Source organism: Nerophis lumbriciformis, linkage group LG31 (genome assembly GCF_033978685.3).
Source record: "Nerophis lumbriciformis linkage group LG31, RoL_Nlum_v2.1, whole genome shotgun sequence".
NCBI lineage: Eukaryota > Metazoa > Chordata > Actinopteri > Syngnathiformes > Syngnathidae > Nerophis > Nerophis lumbriciformis.
The window spans coordinates 24,910,001-24,926,497 of record NC_084578.2 but is presented as its reverse complement, the minus strand read 5'-3'; the positions used below and the strand labels follow the sequence as shown (position 1 = coordinate 24,926,497).

General features: G+C 40.4%; 1 protein-coding gene across 2 annotated transcripts in view; it reads right to left on the bottom strand.

Moving 5' to 3' along the window:
- LOC133574262 (inactive dipeptidyl peptidase 10-like) overlaps positions 1-16,497 on the bottom strand; it is a 167,617-nt gene that overhangs the window by 747 nt on the left and 150,373 nt on the right. Inside the window, exon 27 of one of the 2 annotated variants that reach the window (XM_061926365.1) lies at positions 12,468-13,464. The exons of the other annotated variant lie outside the window; for it this stretch is intronic. Within the exon in view, the coding sequence (XP_061782349.1) occupies positions 13,327-13,464 (138 nt within the window). The 3' untranslated portion in view covers positions 12,468-13,326. Of the gene's footprint in view, positions 1-12,467; positions 13,465-16,497 lie in introns of those variants that run through there. 2 annotated transcript variants of the gene reach the window in all.

The window sequence follows — 16,497 nt, the reverse complement described above, 5'->3', positions numbered from 1 at the left end:
TAAGCCAGGTGTGAGCCAATCAGAGACAAGTAGGGTGATAACTATTGACCAATCGGATTACTAAGGGGGTGGGATCAAGAAAGAGGAAGGAGAGAGTGATGAAGGAGATGTGAATTATATTTATATAACGCTTTTTATCTGGAGACTCAAATCGCTTTACATTATGTACATCTTTAAGCTACATTTAAACCAGTGTGGGTGGCACTGGGAGCAGGTGGGTAAAATGTCTTGCCCAAGGACACAGCTGCAGTGACTAGGAAGGTGGAAGTTGGAATTGAACGTGGTTCAGAGTTATGTTGGCAACGCGTGAATAAAAATGTGTTTTGAGAGCAACCGTGCATTCTTTTAAATGTCCAAATTAGTGACCCGCTGTGCACGGTCCTTGACGCAGACATCAGTGATCCTCTTTCACCATGGCTATTCATGACTATTTTGGCGTACATGTTCTTGGAGTTTTTGCAGAACGACCCAGCCTTGTGGTTGCATCATATTGAAGAGCAGTTCCATCATGGAGGTATAGCCGACAACGACACCAAGTATTACTTCTTTGACAAATACAACGCTCTCAAACTACCTCTGCTTAGAAGGTACGGTTTACCTCCTTTTCTGGCTGGTCCTCCTGTGGTGCATATGTATGGGACTGACATAAGCTTTAGGGAAGCGCTAAGATGTCACCTGTTTCTGACCACATCCCGCTGCCTTCTCCCGTGTTGACAAAGCGGCCATGGAAGACACCCACGTGATAGCCACGGCCGACCTGCTAAGTTTCCCGCTTCATCTTCCACCTTACGAAATGGCTTGCAGTGCATAGCATGGCCGAGGACCTGCTGTGGACAAAGACGGTGGAGGTGGTCCCGCCTGATTCAGCACAACACTTTTTCCTCTTCTGGTGAGGCTGCCCGAGCATGTCTTGCAGACAGCCACTGCTGCCATCCCCCCCACTCTCGAGAGTGACCATGCCGTAGGGTATCAGCGACTCAGTGTTACAAGCAGAGGTGGGTAGAGTAGCCAGAAATTGTACTCAAGTAAGAGTACTGTTACTTTAGAGATGTATTACTCAAGTAAAAGTAAGGAGTAGTCACCCAAATATTTACTTGAGTAAAAGTAAAAAGTATGTTGTGAAAAAACTACTCAAGTACTGAGTAACTGATGAGTAACATACACACACACATATATATATATATATATATACATACATATACATTGATATATACAGTATATAATTTATATGTATTTATTTTGCTGTTTTTGTTTACATGTTAAAGATGTTTTAATGAATATACATGCATGTTTAACATATAGATTCCTTTCTTTCATGAAGACAAGAATATAAGTTGGTGTATTACCTGATTCTGATGACTTGCGTTGATTGTAATCAGACAGTAGTGATGATAACGTCCACGTTTTCAAATGGAGGAGAAGAAAAGTTCCTCCTTTCTGTCTAATACCACATGAAAGTGGTGGGTTTTTGGCATTTTATTTGTACAGCTTCCATATTCGTTTTTATACACTTTACAAGAAATATATTGGCGTCAAACTCCTTAGCTTGCTAGCTTGTTTGCGCTGGCTTTCGGAGACTCTTGTTTTGAAAGCGCAGGCGCGATGGAGCGGCACTTTTATTGTGAAGACAGGAACTGTGCAGTCAGTCTTTAGGCTTTTGACGGGATGTACGGTTGAAATAAAACAGTATCTTTTTTCCTTCACACTTTTGATTGATTGATTGGAACTTTTATTAGTAAATTGCACAGTACAGTACATATTCCGTACAATTGACCACTAAATGGTAACACCCCAATAAGTTTTTACACTTGTTTAAGTCAGGTCATGTGATCACCTGGCTCTGTTTGATTGGTCCAACGTCACCAGTGACTACATCTGATTGGTGGAACGAAGTGAAACGTCACCAGTAAGGCAGGCACTTTGAAGGTCTGTCTGACAGACCAAAACAAACAAAGCGTGCATTAACAGATCGATAAAAATTAGTAGCGAGTAGCGAGCTGAATGTAGATAAAAGTAGCGAAGTAAAAGTAGCGTTCCTTCTCTATAAATATACTTAAGTAAAAGTAAAAGTATGTTGCATTAAAACTACTCTTAGAAGTACAATTTATCCCAAAAGTTACTCAAGTAGATGTAACGGAGTAAATGTAGCGCGTTACTACCAGTGTTGGGACTAACGCGTTACTTTGTAACGCCGTTAGTTTCGGCGGTAACTAGTAATCTAACGCGTTTTTTTTTTTTATTCAGTAATTTAGTTACCGTTACTACATGATGCGTTACTGCGTTATTTTACGTTACTTTTGATGTAGTATCGGCTAGAAACAGAAGCGCTGCGGTGCCGTTCTTCTGAATCTTCCTCTGTCACAAGCCGGAGAGAAGAAAAGAGGCGCGGTCTATGTGTGTGTGGGGGGGCGGGGGGGCGGGGAGGGGAGGTTTGATCCGCGGTTTGATATATGAAACCAAAAAAAAAGTTGTTGGCACGTTCAGTCCACACACAGCGTGGTCATGGCGAGCGCAATAACGGAGGAGCTTGAACGCCCAGCGCCATTGAATCGGTGTGTTTATAAGTGCAGATTCGGTTGTGCAAAACGAGGGTTTTAAACACATGCTGAACGTGCTTGAACCACGTTACGACATCCCGTCGCGCACCCACTTCAGCAATAAGATTGTGCCAGATCTTTATGAGCAGGAGAAGAAAAAAGTTGTGGATGAACTATCCCGAGCATCATCTGTTGCGCTCATGACAGACGGCTGGACGTCCAGCGGAACTATAAGCGCTCACTTCATCACAGCAGACTGGGAGATGAGAAGACACGCCCCCTCTACGAGAGTCACCTTGCGCAGGTGCTGACACAAGCAGTGGAGGAATGGAAGATAAAGATATCCCAGTCACACGTGATAATGCCAAAAATCAAATAATTACAGTGAATGAGGCAGTACTGGGACCACAGATAGGTGCTTTGCACATGTAGTGAATTTGGCATCACAGAAGGGAATCTCAGTCAATAGGGTGGAGCGCCTCTTTGGGAGGATCAGGAAGGTTTCTTACTTCCACCCAAGCACAACAGCTGCTCATGTGCTTAAGACAAAGCAAGAAATGCTAAAGCTGCCTGCTCATACATGATGTCCCAACGAGGTGGAACTCCACTTATGATATGTTGGAGCAGCAGGCAGCTATATACTCTGCATTGACCCACAACACCCTGAAGACAAATGTCACCCTGTCTGATGATGATGTGAGAGTGGCAGATGAGGTCCTCTAGGTGCTTAAACCCCTCAAAAGTGTTACATCTCTACTGAGCACTGAAACTTCACCATCTGTGTCAATGATCCTGCCACTGAAAACAAGGATTCTACAATCCATGGCTCCAAGTGTGGAAGACAGCAGCATCACTCCAGATGTCAGGCTTTATTTCACTACCTATGTTTCAAGGAAGATGATGTTTCTTCTTATGTTGCACTTAAACTTGTTTTTTATTAATGGTCATTGGTCCAAGTTTAAAGAAAGGAGGAATGCCTTTTTATGTTGCACTGTTTTTCATTAATTATGTTAAAAGGAAAATAAAAATGCATGTCAAGTTGATCAACAGATTGTATTATTCTCCAGTGCAATAACAGTACTGAAATGAAGGCAAAAAGGGCATTAATGGGACCTTTAAAAAAAAAAGAAGAAAAAAAGAAGTAACTAAATAGTTACTTTTCACAGTAACGCATTACTTTTTGGTGTAAGTAACTGAGTTAGTAACTGAGTTACTTTTGAAATAAAGTAACTAGTAACTGTAACTAGTTACTGGTTTTCAGTAACTAACCCAACACTGGTTACTACCCACCTCTGGTTACAAGTAATAGAGATCACCCTCATTCTGCTTTGCCTGGAGCGCATCTCCTTCGCTGATGACTTCCCTGTGATGCCGCCGATAACGATGGTTCTTCCAGTGATGCCGACGCCTGTTCTTCTCTTCGCTGCGGTCCCAGTGCCCCCACCCCAGCTGCATAAATGCCTGTTCAGTGTTTCTCCTCTTCCTCCATCCAGCATTCATCCACACCTGCGAATGAAGCAGCCATCCGTCACTCCTCCTTGGCTGCCCGGACCAGCCTAGACGCGTCCATCCGGCGTTTATAATTGTCCTTCCGACACGCCGCCTGCTGGAAGAAGTGATTGGCACAAACATCTCGTCCTCCTCCAGTCTGGGTCTGGGATTTTTCTCTGGTCTGGTCTTGCACAGTTTCAGCAACCTCCTAACCCTTCTTTTTCCTACTGAATGTTCGGGTAGGGGGAGCGTTGTGGCGGACTCTATGACTGATGTCTCAGATCCAGTAGATCTCAGGTGGGGGTGTGGGTTTGGTGCAATCTTCCTAGTGCACGTTTGTTGCACCAGAGACGACATCCTATTCAGAGTTGTGTTGGCAAAGCAAGGATGAAGACCTATTTTAAGAGCAATAGTGCTTTCTTTTAAATTGCCACATTATAGTTGTTTAAGGATTTGTGTCTTTTCCATTTTTTCTATTCTGCGCTCGTCTTCCTCTTCCTCATTGGCGTCTGTGGCATTCGACTCACGGCAGTCTTCCTCATCCGCTGTTTTGGTGCCGGACCCGCACTTGGCTGAAAAAATAAGCTTGTCCTCCTTGTCTGCTGTGGAGACAGTCACTCTGTGCTCATCCACCACGTCATTGGCTAAATCTTGGAGATCCTTCTCCTCCCTAGGTCCTCAACGTTCCACTCGCCACCACCATTTGATTCTTTCCTGAATGAGGTGACGCATGGCAAGGATCTGTGGGCCGTCCCTTTGGTTTTTCATGGCGGGGGCACAATTCAGCAGTTCTCCTCCTGCCATTTAATCCCTTGTTCGTGAACTGTTTAAAATGTCTAGAATTCGTTTTTCTATATACATTATCTGAATATCAAATAGGCTGTTTTGGACTTATGTTTACTGTTTTCCTATCTTTTCCCTTTATTTTCTAAACTCTTGTTTCCTGTGCAATGCTCTTGTTTTGTGATACCCACTTCCTTGTCCTGCAGTGACTTTGCTTCTGCTTCGGGACTATGTTCCTGGTTAACAATGAGGAGGCTGAATCTGTCCCTGGTTGCCAATCAAGAGGATTTTTTCCTGGTGACGTCAGTTTATTTATTGTAGCTTGTTTGTGTTGTGTAGTATCTGTAAGTTATAGCATGTGCATTTTCTATTAGTTTGGCCTGATTTAAATATAACCCAGGTCCCAAAACTCTGTAAGGGGTTATTCCATCGAAAAGCACAGGAGCAACACCTGATAGAAGCAACAAATCTATAGAATCAGTGATGAGGTACATTTGTACAAACAACTGGGCTTTGTCCAGACTTGCCGGTCCCAAGACTAGCACAACACAGGGGAAGTGTCTTCATGTAAAAGGTTCTGAAGGAGACGTTTTCTTGGTAGAAGGAGAGAGAGTAATATTAGGCCCATAGTCTTCTCCTGGAAGCTGCAGTTCCAGTCCTTGGCTCGTTTAGCCAAATAAAGCTTTGTTCAACAAATTCCTCACCGGCGTCATCTTTGATCCATTCACAACACCAAGTTGTCCACAGGTCCGGACGGGGATGACAAGACCAGCAATGTACAACAGTTGCATTCCTGCTGAGAATATTTTTTCCACAATTCTGCATATGCTTTGTATAAACCGCTAAAGTGTGTTTTTCTTCACCCGTGGTAGGCTGCCTCGTCCGTCTTGGTGCTACCTGCTTTTTTCTGCATCAATTCAGACCATAATCAAATAGTAATCAAACTGAAAATCTATCTTAAAAATATTAAACAAAGTAAAAGAAGATAACAGCAAAACCCAAACCTACTCGTACAAGAGGACTACAAATGCAAGTACAATATTGTTTCCATCCATTTTTTACCGCTTGTCCGTATCTGAATCACAAATATCTATACCATACTGCATAGAGAAGATACAGAAGACATAGTCTAAGTACCAAATCATCAAGAAGCGGTTGAACAATAATTGAGTATACTGAAAACAAGTATCCAAACCCCATTGGGGAAAGTATTACCATTACAGGAGAATTAAAAAAACAAAGAATAGATGAAACAATATTAGCCAAAATGGTAGAAAGGAAGAAGTACAAAACCATAGATCAACAAAAGAACCACATCATTAATATGGGGATCAAAAGAGATTGTCGAAATTCTAAAGAGCAATAGCTAAACTTCCAATGTTCTGAAACTGGGGAGTGTGACAAAGATCACAATACAAAAAAATATATATGATAAAATCAATAAAGACATAACACAAAAAAGGAAAGAAAACGACTGTAGTGCTATCAAAGACAAAAAGGGAAACATATTATTTGATGAAGCGCAGACAGCAACCAGATGGGTTGAATATGTAAGTGATCAATATGATGGCAAAAACAGCAGCAATACCCCTGATAGTCAACAGATGGACATAATATTATAAAAGAGGGTGGAGTAAAATGCTATAAAGACAATAAAGAAATGAAAAGCTAACAGTCGAGATGATGTACCAAGAGAATCACAGAAAGCTGTAAATGAACGTCATACATAAATATTAATGAGGTTGTGCAGCACAATTTACAACAGTGGTTTGTAATCCAGGCAGCACGGTGGAACAGGGGTTAGTGCATGTGCCTCACAATACGAAGGTCCTGAGTAGTCCTGAGTTCAATCCCGTGGAGTTTGCATGTTCTACTGTGACTGCGTGGGTTCCTTCCGGGTACTCCGGCTTCCTCCCACCTCCAAAGACATGATCCTGGGGATAGGTTGATTAGCAAAGCTGAATTGGCCCTAGTGTGTGAATGTGAGTGTGGATGTTTTCTGTCTGTCTGTGTTGGCCCCGTGATGAGGTGGCGACTTGTCCAGGGTGTACTCTGCCTTCCGCCCATGTGTAATAGTCAGACAAAGGTCTGTTTATACCAGCAATTAGATTTACAAGGTAAAACTAACATATGACATAAGCTCATAACATGCAGCATAAGATATTTCGAGACTTCTTCGGATAAAAGTTTGATGATTACGGCTTACAGCTCATGAAAACCTCAAATTGAACATTTCTGAACATTTTGGGTTTTCATGATCATCAACATTATGATAAGGAAAACCTTGACATGTTTGACATTGTATGTTAGCAGTTTATATCACATATTAGTTTCACATTTGAAGTTGAATTGCTTAAATGAATGAACTTTTACACAATACTATATATTTTTTTATTTCACCCATGTATGTCTCATACGTTCTCCAACTATACCAACATTTTTGACAGATTCAATCATGCCAAAATGATGGAAACCTCAGAAATGCGCATATACAAAGATCAAATCATTACAAATATGTATTGGGAACAAACAGTAGTCATAAAAACCGATTGGGGAAGGACAGAAACATTTCACATTAAAAAAGGAGAAAGTCAATCAATCAATCAAAGTTTATTTTATAGCCCTTAATCACAAGTGTCTCAAAGGGCTGCACAAGCCACAACTACATCCTCGATTCAGATCCCACATCAGGGCAAGAAAAAACTCAACCCATTGGGCGTAATGAGGAACCTTGGAGGGGACCGCAGATGTGGGGACACACCCCTGGGCAACCAGTGCAATGGATGTCGAGTGGATCTAGTTAATAGTGTGAAAGTCCAGTCCACAGTGGGGCCAGCAGGGGATCATCTTGAATGGAGACAAGTCAGCAGCACACAGACGTCCCCAACTGATGCACAGATGAGTGGTCCACCTTGGGTCCCGACTTTGAACAGCGAGCGCTACATCTGTGGTCACCTGACAACCTCTCCACGCAGGAGAGGGGGGCAGAGCAGAAAAGAGACGGCAGATCAACTGGTCTAAAAAGGGGTCTATTTAAAGGCTAGAGTATGCATGTGAGTTTTAAGATGGGACTTAAATGCTTCTACTGAGGTAGCATCTCTAACTGTTACCGGAAGGGCATTCCAGAATACTGGAGCCCGAATAGAAAGCGCTCTAAAGCCTGCAGACTTTTTTTGGGCTCCAGGAATCACTAATAAGTTGTAGTTCTTAGAACACAGATTTCTGGCCGTGACATATGGTACAATACAATCAGCAAGATAAGATGGAGCTAACTCTTTAGGATTTTATACTTAAGTAGTAAAACCTTGAAGTCACATTTTAAGTGCACAGGAAGCCATAGCAGGTGAGCCAGTATAGGCGTAATATGATCAAACTTTCTTGTTCTTGTCAAAAGTCTAGCAGTCACATTTTGTACCAACTGTAATCTTTTAATGGTAATACTATGAATAATAATAAGTTACAGTAATCGAGACAAAACGTAACGAACGCATGATACATGATCAATATGGGACGAATTTTTGGGATATTACGGAGATGAACGAAGGCTGTTTTAGTAACACTCTTAATATGTGACTCAAATGAGAGTTGGGTCGAAGATAATACCGAGATTCTTATCGAGTCGCTGTGTGTAATAGTTTTGTTGTCAAATGTTAAGGTGGTATTATTAAATAGGTACCGGTGTTTAGCAGGTACGATAATCACCATTTCCGTTTTCTTAGCGTTAAGTTGCAAAAAGTTAATAGACATCCATTGTTTGATTTCATTCAGACACGACTCCAGGTGACTATACAATCTGGCGTGTTGGTCAGCTTTAGGGGCATGTAGAGTTGGGTGTCATCAGCATAACAGTGAAAGCTAACACCGTATTTGCGTACGATGTCACCTTGTGGCAGCTGTAGATGTTGAAGCTGAAGAGTGCAGGGCCAAGAACCGAACTCTGCGGAACTCCGCACGTTACCTTAACATATCACATTGTTATGGGAAACGCATTGCATCCTGTCCAAAAAATAGGAATTTAACCAAGAAAAGGCTAAGTCTGACACACCAATACGTGTTTTGACACGTCCTAATAAAATGTTATGATCGACGATATCGAAAGCAGCGCTAAGATCAAGTAGCAACAACATGGATGACGCATCAGCATCCATCGTTAGCAATAGATCATGAGTAATTTTTGTGAGGGCTGTCTCCATAAAGTGATTTGCTCTGAAACCGGACCGGAAGGGTTCACAGAGATTGTTAGACGAAGTGTTCATTTAGCTGCTGTGCAACCATTTTTTCGAGGATTTTCAAGATAAAGGGAAGTTGGGACACTGGCCGGTAGTTTACCATGAGGTCAGGATCGAGGTTAGGTCTTTTGAGCAGAGGATGAATAACCGCTTTTTTGAATGCTAGGGGAACAGTGCCAGAGGAAAGTGATAAGTTAATAATATTTAGCACTGATGGTCCTAATATTACAAACAGCTCCTTGATAAGTTTCCCAAGAAGTGGGTCAAGTAAACATCTTGTTTGTTTTGTCCCATTTACACGTCGCAGGAGGTCCTCTAATGTTATTTCATCAAAAAGAGAGAGATTATTTTGAAGGGCAATATCCGCCGTACAATAATTTGTATTTGTGTTAATAGAACCCAGATGTAGCTGGGACGTGTTGTCTTTAATCTCTTTTCTAATGAGTTACATTTTCTTATTAAATAAATTCATAAGGTCATCAGCCGAGTGGGTGGAGCTACTGGAAGAAGTCCCTTGTTGGGTTAGCGATGCTACTGTACAGAACAAATATTTAGGATCGTTTTTATTGAGACGGATGAGATTGGAGTTGTAATTAGTTTTAGCTAAGGTAAGCATGCTTTTATAAGTTATTAAACTATCAATCCATGCTTGATGGAAAACCAAGTTACGTCGCACGCAATTTGCGTTCCAGCTTTCTACATGATAGTTAAGCGCTCTAGGTGCTTCTGTAAACCAGGACAAGGTTGTGTATTGTCACCAAGTCACCAGTCGAAAAATTACTGTATTTCAGAGAAGTCAAGGGCATGGCAGGTTTATCCATAGGAAATCTGAACGTTAACAATCTACAATATGCTGATGATACATCCTTGTTAGCACTGAATACAAATAACCTACAACAACCAACTGTAGTGAATGATAAAAGCCACCCATATGTAATGGAATTAAATGTGAAATAAACCAAAGCAATGATAGTGAGCAAAAAACAACCAGTTCCTCATATAATCCTTACAATAAATGACAGACTTATGGACCAAAAATCAAATATGGTATATCTTGGTCATATACAGTTTAAAAATGAAAATAAAAAAATAATTTAAATTGAACAAACTACTATAAACACAATCAAAACACAGAGACTAAAATATGTTGGCCATATAATCAGGAAAGATGGTGTTCACTATTTAAAGACAGAAGGCAGAACGACATGGACGACCAACATCCGTTTTAAACAAACATGTATGTTGACTTGATGTGTTGTTTTCTAAATTTGCACCATAAGTGAGAAAAGTTGTTTGTAATGCTACATATAAATATATCCTCAGAAATCCTTCAGGAAGTATAAATAGTTACTAATATTGCTTACATCTGCTGAAAGGTTTTAAACTGTGGGAAATGGAATATCTTTAAGGTAAATACAAAAATTTACAGAAACATCCCACGGGCCAGATTGAAAACACTAGAGGGCTGCACATGCCAACGGGTCATAGTTTGGACAGCCATGCCTTAGAGTACACTTGGGGACGAGGTAAATATTTCTTACATTTTTTGGTCATAACTTTGGTTTTGTTAGAATTATTTTTTTCCCAAGAAGGTTTATTCATGTTCAATTTCAATGTCCGTTCATATACCAACGATACACTGGGAAATAGTTGTATCATTTTAACGCAGTTAAGCAACACCAGGACGAAAATGTCTTGAGGTAGTTGTGTATAAAAATGTTGGGATTTATATATTGTTTTCTACCTTTTTCGCTCAAATTCTTAATCAACTTCAGTCCTAAATAGAAATGGCAAATATGTGACGTTTTTGTCTTTAACTCTTTGAATGTCAATTAGTTTTTTTTTGTTTTTTTTTAAATGCATAAAATGTGTTATCATCCTTACAGTAAATGTTGAAGTAATGGACCGATGAAGTAAGGATCAGGCCTGAATATACATAACAGTAGTAATACAACTAATGTTGATGCATTGTTGCTGTTTCTAATTTCAGGGTTTCATAATAAAGAGAAACGTTACAATTTGTTTATTTACAGTTTCAAATTAGATGGAAACTTTGGGGATTTTTTTTCATACACTTGCATTGTTTCTTGCATTGAACAAAGAGAGCACAGTCTATCCAGTCAAATTCAAACATACTTGGCCAATTGAGCTGATTCTGATTCTTACTCCCTGTGGACTTTTTTGTCCTTGCGAGACCTTAACTACTATTGAAAGATGTATGCCCCAAAGGGTTTAGGGCTGATTTTGAGCCAGCAGACACCAAAATTAATCAAGATATCGCCTATATGAGGAATTATTGCAAGACTGTGACGCTGTAACACATTTCTTTCATCTGTATCATTCCAGCGCACTATCACAGTTAGTTATATAGGCATCTTCCAGAGCGCACCTTCATACTGCTAAAAAAGTACCGTATTTTCCGCACTATAAGGCGCACCGGATTATTAGCCGCACCTTCAATGAATGGCATATTTCATAACTTTGTCCACCAATAAGCCGCCCCGGACTATAAGCCGCGCCTACGCTGCGCTAAAGGGAATGTCAAAAAAACAGTCAGATAGGTCAGTCAAACTTTAATAATATATTAAAAACCAGCGTTCTAACAACTCTGTTCACTCCCAAAATGTACGCAAATGTGCAATCACAAACATAGTAAAATTCAAAATAGTGCAGAGCAATAGCAACATAATGTTGCTCGAACGTTAATGTCACAACACACAAAATAAACATAGCGCTCACTTTCTGAAGTTATTCTTCATTCGTAAATCCTTCGTCTTCGGTGTCCGAAGTGAAAAGTTGGGCAAATTTACGATCCACTGGCAGATGTTGGCGTCGTCTGGCGCTGCCTCCTCGTCTTAGTGAAGGTGTGTTCGCCTTCTGTCATCCATTGTTCCCACGCAGTTAGCAGTCTAGCTTGGAATGCCCTGTTGACACCAATATCTAGCGGCTGGAGGTCTTTTGTCAATCCACCCGGAATGACGGCGAGTATTGAATTAAGCGCGTAAGCGTGTCTCTCAATGTGCTGTTATGAGCTAGCAAATATAACAACTACACTACCCAGCATGCAACGATAGTGACGAGCATGCGCGGTAGCCCTGAGAAGCGTTGTTGTATGCTGGCAGTTAGAATGTGGTTATGAGCACGCTGTGAGTAAACGTTGAGAACTCAGTTAACACGCCTCGTCTGCATTATTTATAATTAGACAGACAACACACTTAATAGGAGCCATTTTGGGGTCTTTACATAAACACACAAATGGAAATGAAACGTCACATATCCCAGCATGCACCGCGCGCTTCTTCTACGGGGAAAAAAGATGGCGGCTGTTTACCGTAGTTGCGAGACCTAAACTTTATGAAAATGAATCTTAATATTTATCCATATATAAAGCGCACCGGGTTATAAGGCGCACTGTCAGCTTTTGAGAAAATTTGTGGTTTTTAGGTGCGCCTTATAGTGCGGAAAATACGGTAGGTTCTGTTGTAGATGGAAATGCAGGAGGTATTCTATGTGCTACAGATTATAGTTTTTTGCTGCATGTTCCACAACAAAACACCAAATTATGGAGCCTGATAACATGGATGTGCAGTAAATGAGTGTCTCCATTGTCTCCAAACAAAATCCACATTTAAATAGGGCATTTTGCACCACTTTAGGTCTTGTTATCAATCGACCTTAGTAGATAACACGCAACACGCCCACGAAAAGTACATGCCATGTTTTTTTCACAGTATTTAGTATTTATTACTTGGAATTGTACAGGCCCTTTATCTCAATTCTAATTCCACATATTAACGGCAAGTGTAAGAGATTAATATGAGCAGACAATTATGACTTGTCTCAGGGTTGTGTAATTCAAACCATTTTAATATAGCAGATGGTTAATTGCAATAATAATTGCATATAATTATGGTTATTAATTGTATATAGCAGCCTATTTTGAGGCGATTCTCCATCCAAAGAACAATAGCTGGCACCCTCTGGTGGTACAACGTACACAATGACTGCATGGAGACTTTTGACATTTATTAATTACAACACAATATATGTTTACTTTCAGAGTGGCTGTAATACTGCCTTGCATGATATAAATATTGCAGTTGTTTTTTCTGCATTGTAGACATGACGACATGGTTAAATAGGCTTCGGAATATGTGCTGTGTTTGCTGCTTAAGTGCTCTGTAATAAGTCGCTTTGGAAGGTAAACCTTCAGGACCGCAAAGGTAAGTCCATGCTGGTTCTACATTCTTGGACAGTCTCATCGCAGAACATTCTCCATCCCATCTTTAGTCGTCATCTTTAGACGCATTTTGGTCCTCGGTCTGTTCCTTATCAAAGCAGTCCTTAAAGAAGGCGACCACCGAGTTCAGCATGTAGCGTTGACTCTTGATAGACGCAAAAACGTGTCCTTCATCCGGAAAAATCTGAGTGGTGACAGATGGATAAACCGTTTAAACACTTTATTAAGTATAACATTTTAGGACTCTGGCTTGAAGAGGCAAAGTCCACAACTGGATCTTTAATAGCAATGATTTTATTTTCAAGGCCATAACTTACGGTTCCATGTCCAAAACCTATCCTGGCACAGAAGAATATACACATTTTTGCTTAAAAATTAACGATAAAGTTGAAGCTATAAACACTGAAGCACCGCTCTGCAAGAGGTGCTTCGCTCTTGTTAGCCAGCTAGTGGCTAACGTCCATCTGCAGTCGGTAGTGTTCTCGCTACTTCTAAATCACTAAGCCTTGCCGCCTTAGCGACAAATATACTACGTTTCTCACAACTATCATCCCTGCAAGACAAGGAATAGCTAAATGTGTTTCAACACACACTGTAGGAGAATACAATAGCTAACCGCTAGAGATGCGCGGATAGGCAAATATTTCATCCGCAACCGCATCAGAAAGTCGTCAACCATCCGCAATCCACCCGATCTAACATTTGATTAGAACTGCATCCGCCCGCTATCCGCCCGGTATATCTAATATAGACGATGCAAGGCATTAGTGAGGCACCTGCCAACTACTCCGGTTTTCCCGTAATTCGTACGGTTTTCATCAACCTATTCCGGGTTACGGGTGCAGTGATAAAAAATAAGTTTTTTCTTTAATTTAAAAAAAAAAGGGTGAAAACTACGCGAATTGCACCTTGTGCAGACAAGATTTTTCGATCGGACACGGAGGAATTAGCGATGTAAAAGACCACTTTGGGACAAAAAAACACAAGTCTAATGCCGTTGCTAGCGATACAAGTGGAAAACTTTCAACGTTTTTCGTCGCCCAAACAGATTCTTTGGATGTGATAAATGCCGAAGTTTTATTTACGGAGGCAATAATTGAGCATGGACTTCCAATCGCACTGGCTTATCACATGGGACAGTTACATGTTTGTAATGCAACCTTTAAAAATCATTACGCGGTGATCGCGGTCCCAAAAATAAACTTTTCTTGCATGATAATGTCCAGAAAAATTCGCTTTATATTACTATAGAGTCCTTTTAACGAATGAGTTTGATGGTTTATCACAAACCTTAAATGAAAGAAGTCCTTTCTTCTCCTGCACCTGCATGCACTTTGGCCTTGCTTCCTGTGTGGTGCGCAATCCTGTCGGCTGTATTTCACAGCACGACATACTGTTAAAAGTGTTTATACTATTTAAGCTTTCAAGTCCAAGTTGAAGAAATCTTGTTAAATGTTGACAGCATAACTACCAAAATACAGAAGTATGTCCTTAATATTTTTGCAGTGCTATTTCTGTTGAAAAGTTAAAATGATTACATTAGAGATGTGATGTGCCACTTTTCAAAGTTTCTGATGGCTTAAATTAATTTTCATTAATTTTTCATATTTTGAATTCTTTTGAAAGGCTTACAAAAAAACTACATTTGAATTGTAATTCCATGCTATTGACAGGACTATTAATTTTAATGAAGTTAGCTTACCATGTTTACAGTATGATAATTGTGATAGAAATGTGAATTTCGGGGGGTGGCGGGCAGGTATGCTGCCTACCTGCTGCGCGTGACGCCGGCCGCGGCGAAGGCGGACGAGGCGGGGTGTCGGTGCGGTGGGCGCGGTAGTGACCCTGGACATGCGTCGGGCCCTTCTCGCGGATCGCCTCAGCTACGGCTCCCGGTGGGGCCCTCTCGGGGGAAGGGGCCTCGGTCCTGGACACCGGCGAGGCGTCCCTTCTCCGCTCCGTAAAAGTGTCCATCTCTTTTCTTTTTTTTTCTTCTGTTGTGGCATATGCAGCAGGTGCCTGCTCGTTTTTCGTATGTGGGTAACAACATTTAACTATGTGTATATATTTCCGAATTGGTTTAACTGCCACCCGCAAAAAAAAAAAAAAAAAAAAATAAAATAAATAAATAAATCTAATTGATCCGCCCGACCCGACCCGCACGCGGATAAAATCTTATTTTTTTAAATTTCATCCGCCCGATCCGCGGATAATCCGCGGACTCCGCGGTTGTGCCCGCAAACCGCGCATCTCTACTAACCGCTAACAGTAAGCTAGCGCTCCTCAATGTAAACAAATTGGTGGATCAACACACACACACACACACACACACACACACACACACACACACACACACACACACACACACACACACACACACACACACACACACACACAGACATCGACTGTAATGATACCAAGTACAAGAGCTGTACATAGTCAATACTGCAATGATTACGTTGATATTTTTTTATTATCACACAATCTTTTTTCTTTTTTATTGTTTATAAACCTATGAAACACATCCCTGGACACAGGAGAACTTTAATTATGACCAATGTATGACCCTGTAACTACTTGGTATTGGATTAATACCAACATTTTTAGTATCGCCCAAATTTTATGTAAAGTATCAAACAACAGGTGATTATTACATTTTAGAGTAATACATTTTAGAGTAAGTGTAGATGGAAAATGTTAAGACAGAAAGTAAGCAGATATTAACAGTAAATGAACAAGTAGATTAATAATTCATTTTGTACCACTTGTCTCTCATAATTTTGACAAAATAATACAACCAGAAATGACACAGTATGTTACTGCGTAAGTCAGCAGCCAAATTAGGAGCCTTTGTTGGCTTACTTAATACTAAAAAATAAGTTGTCTCGTATGTTTACTAGCTTATCTAAGGACACAATTCTTCACTGATTTCAAAAGGAAACATATGTTTATTGTATCATAAGTTTGTCTGTTAAAATAAAGCCAATAATGAAATGTTTTTGTGGTTATTTTGAAATGTATCAAAAAGTATTAAAGTATCGACATTTATTTAGGTACCGGTACCAAAATATTGGTACCCGGATAACTCTATTGGGTTGTTATTTTTATGTCTTAAATATCAGTTTATACATACCTATTAACATCAGTATGAACAGCGGTATGAACATCAGAATAAACATTAGTACGAACATTGAGTATAAATATCCAAATATGATCA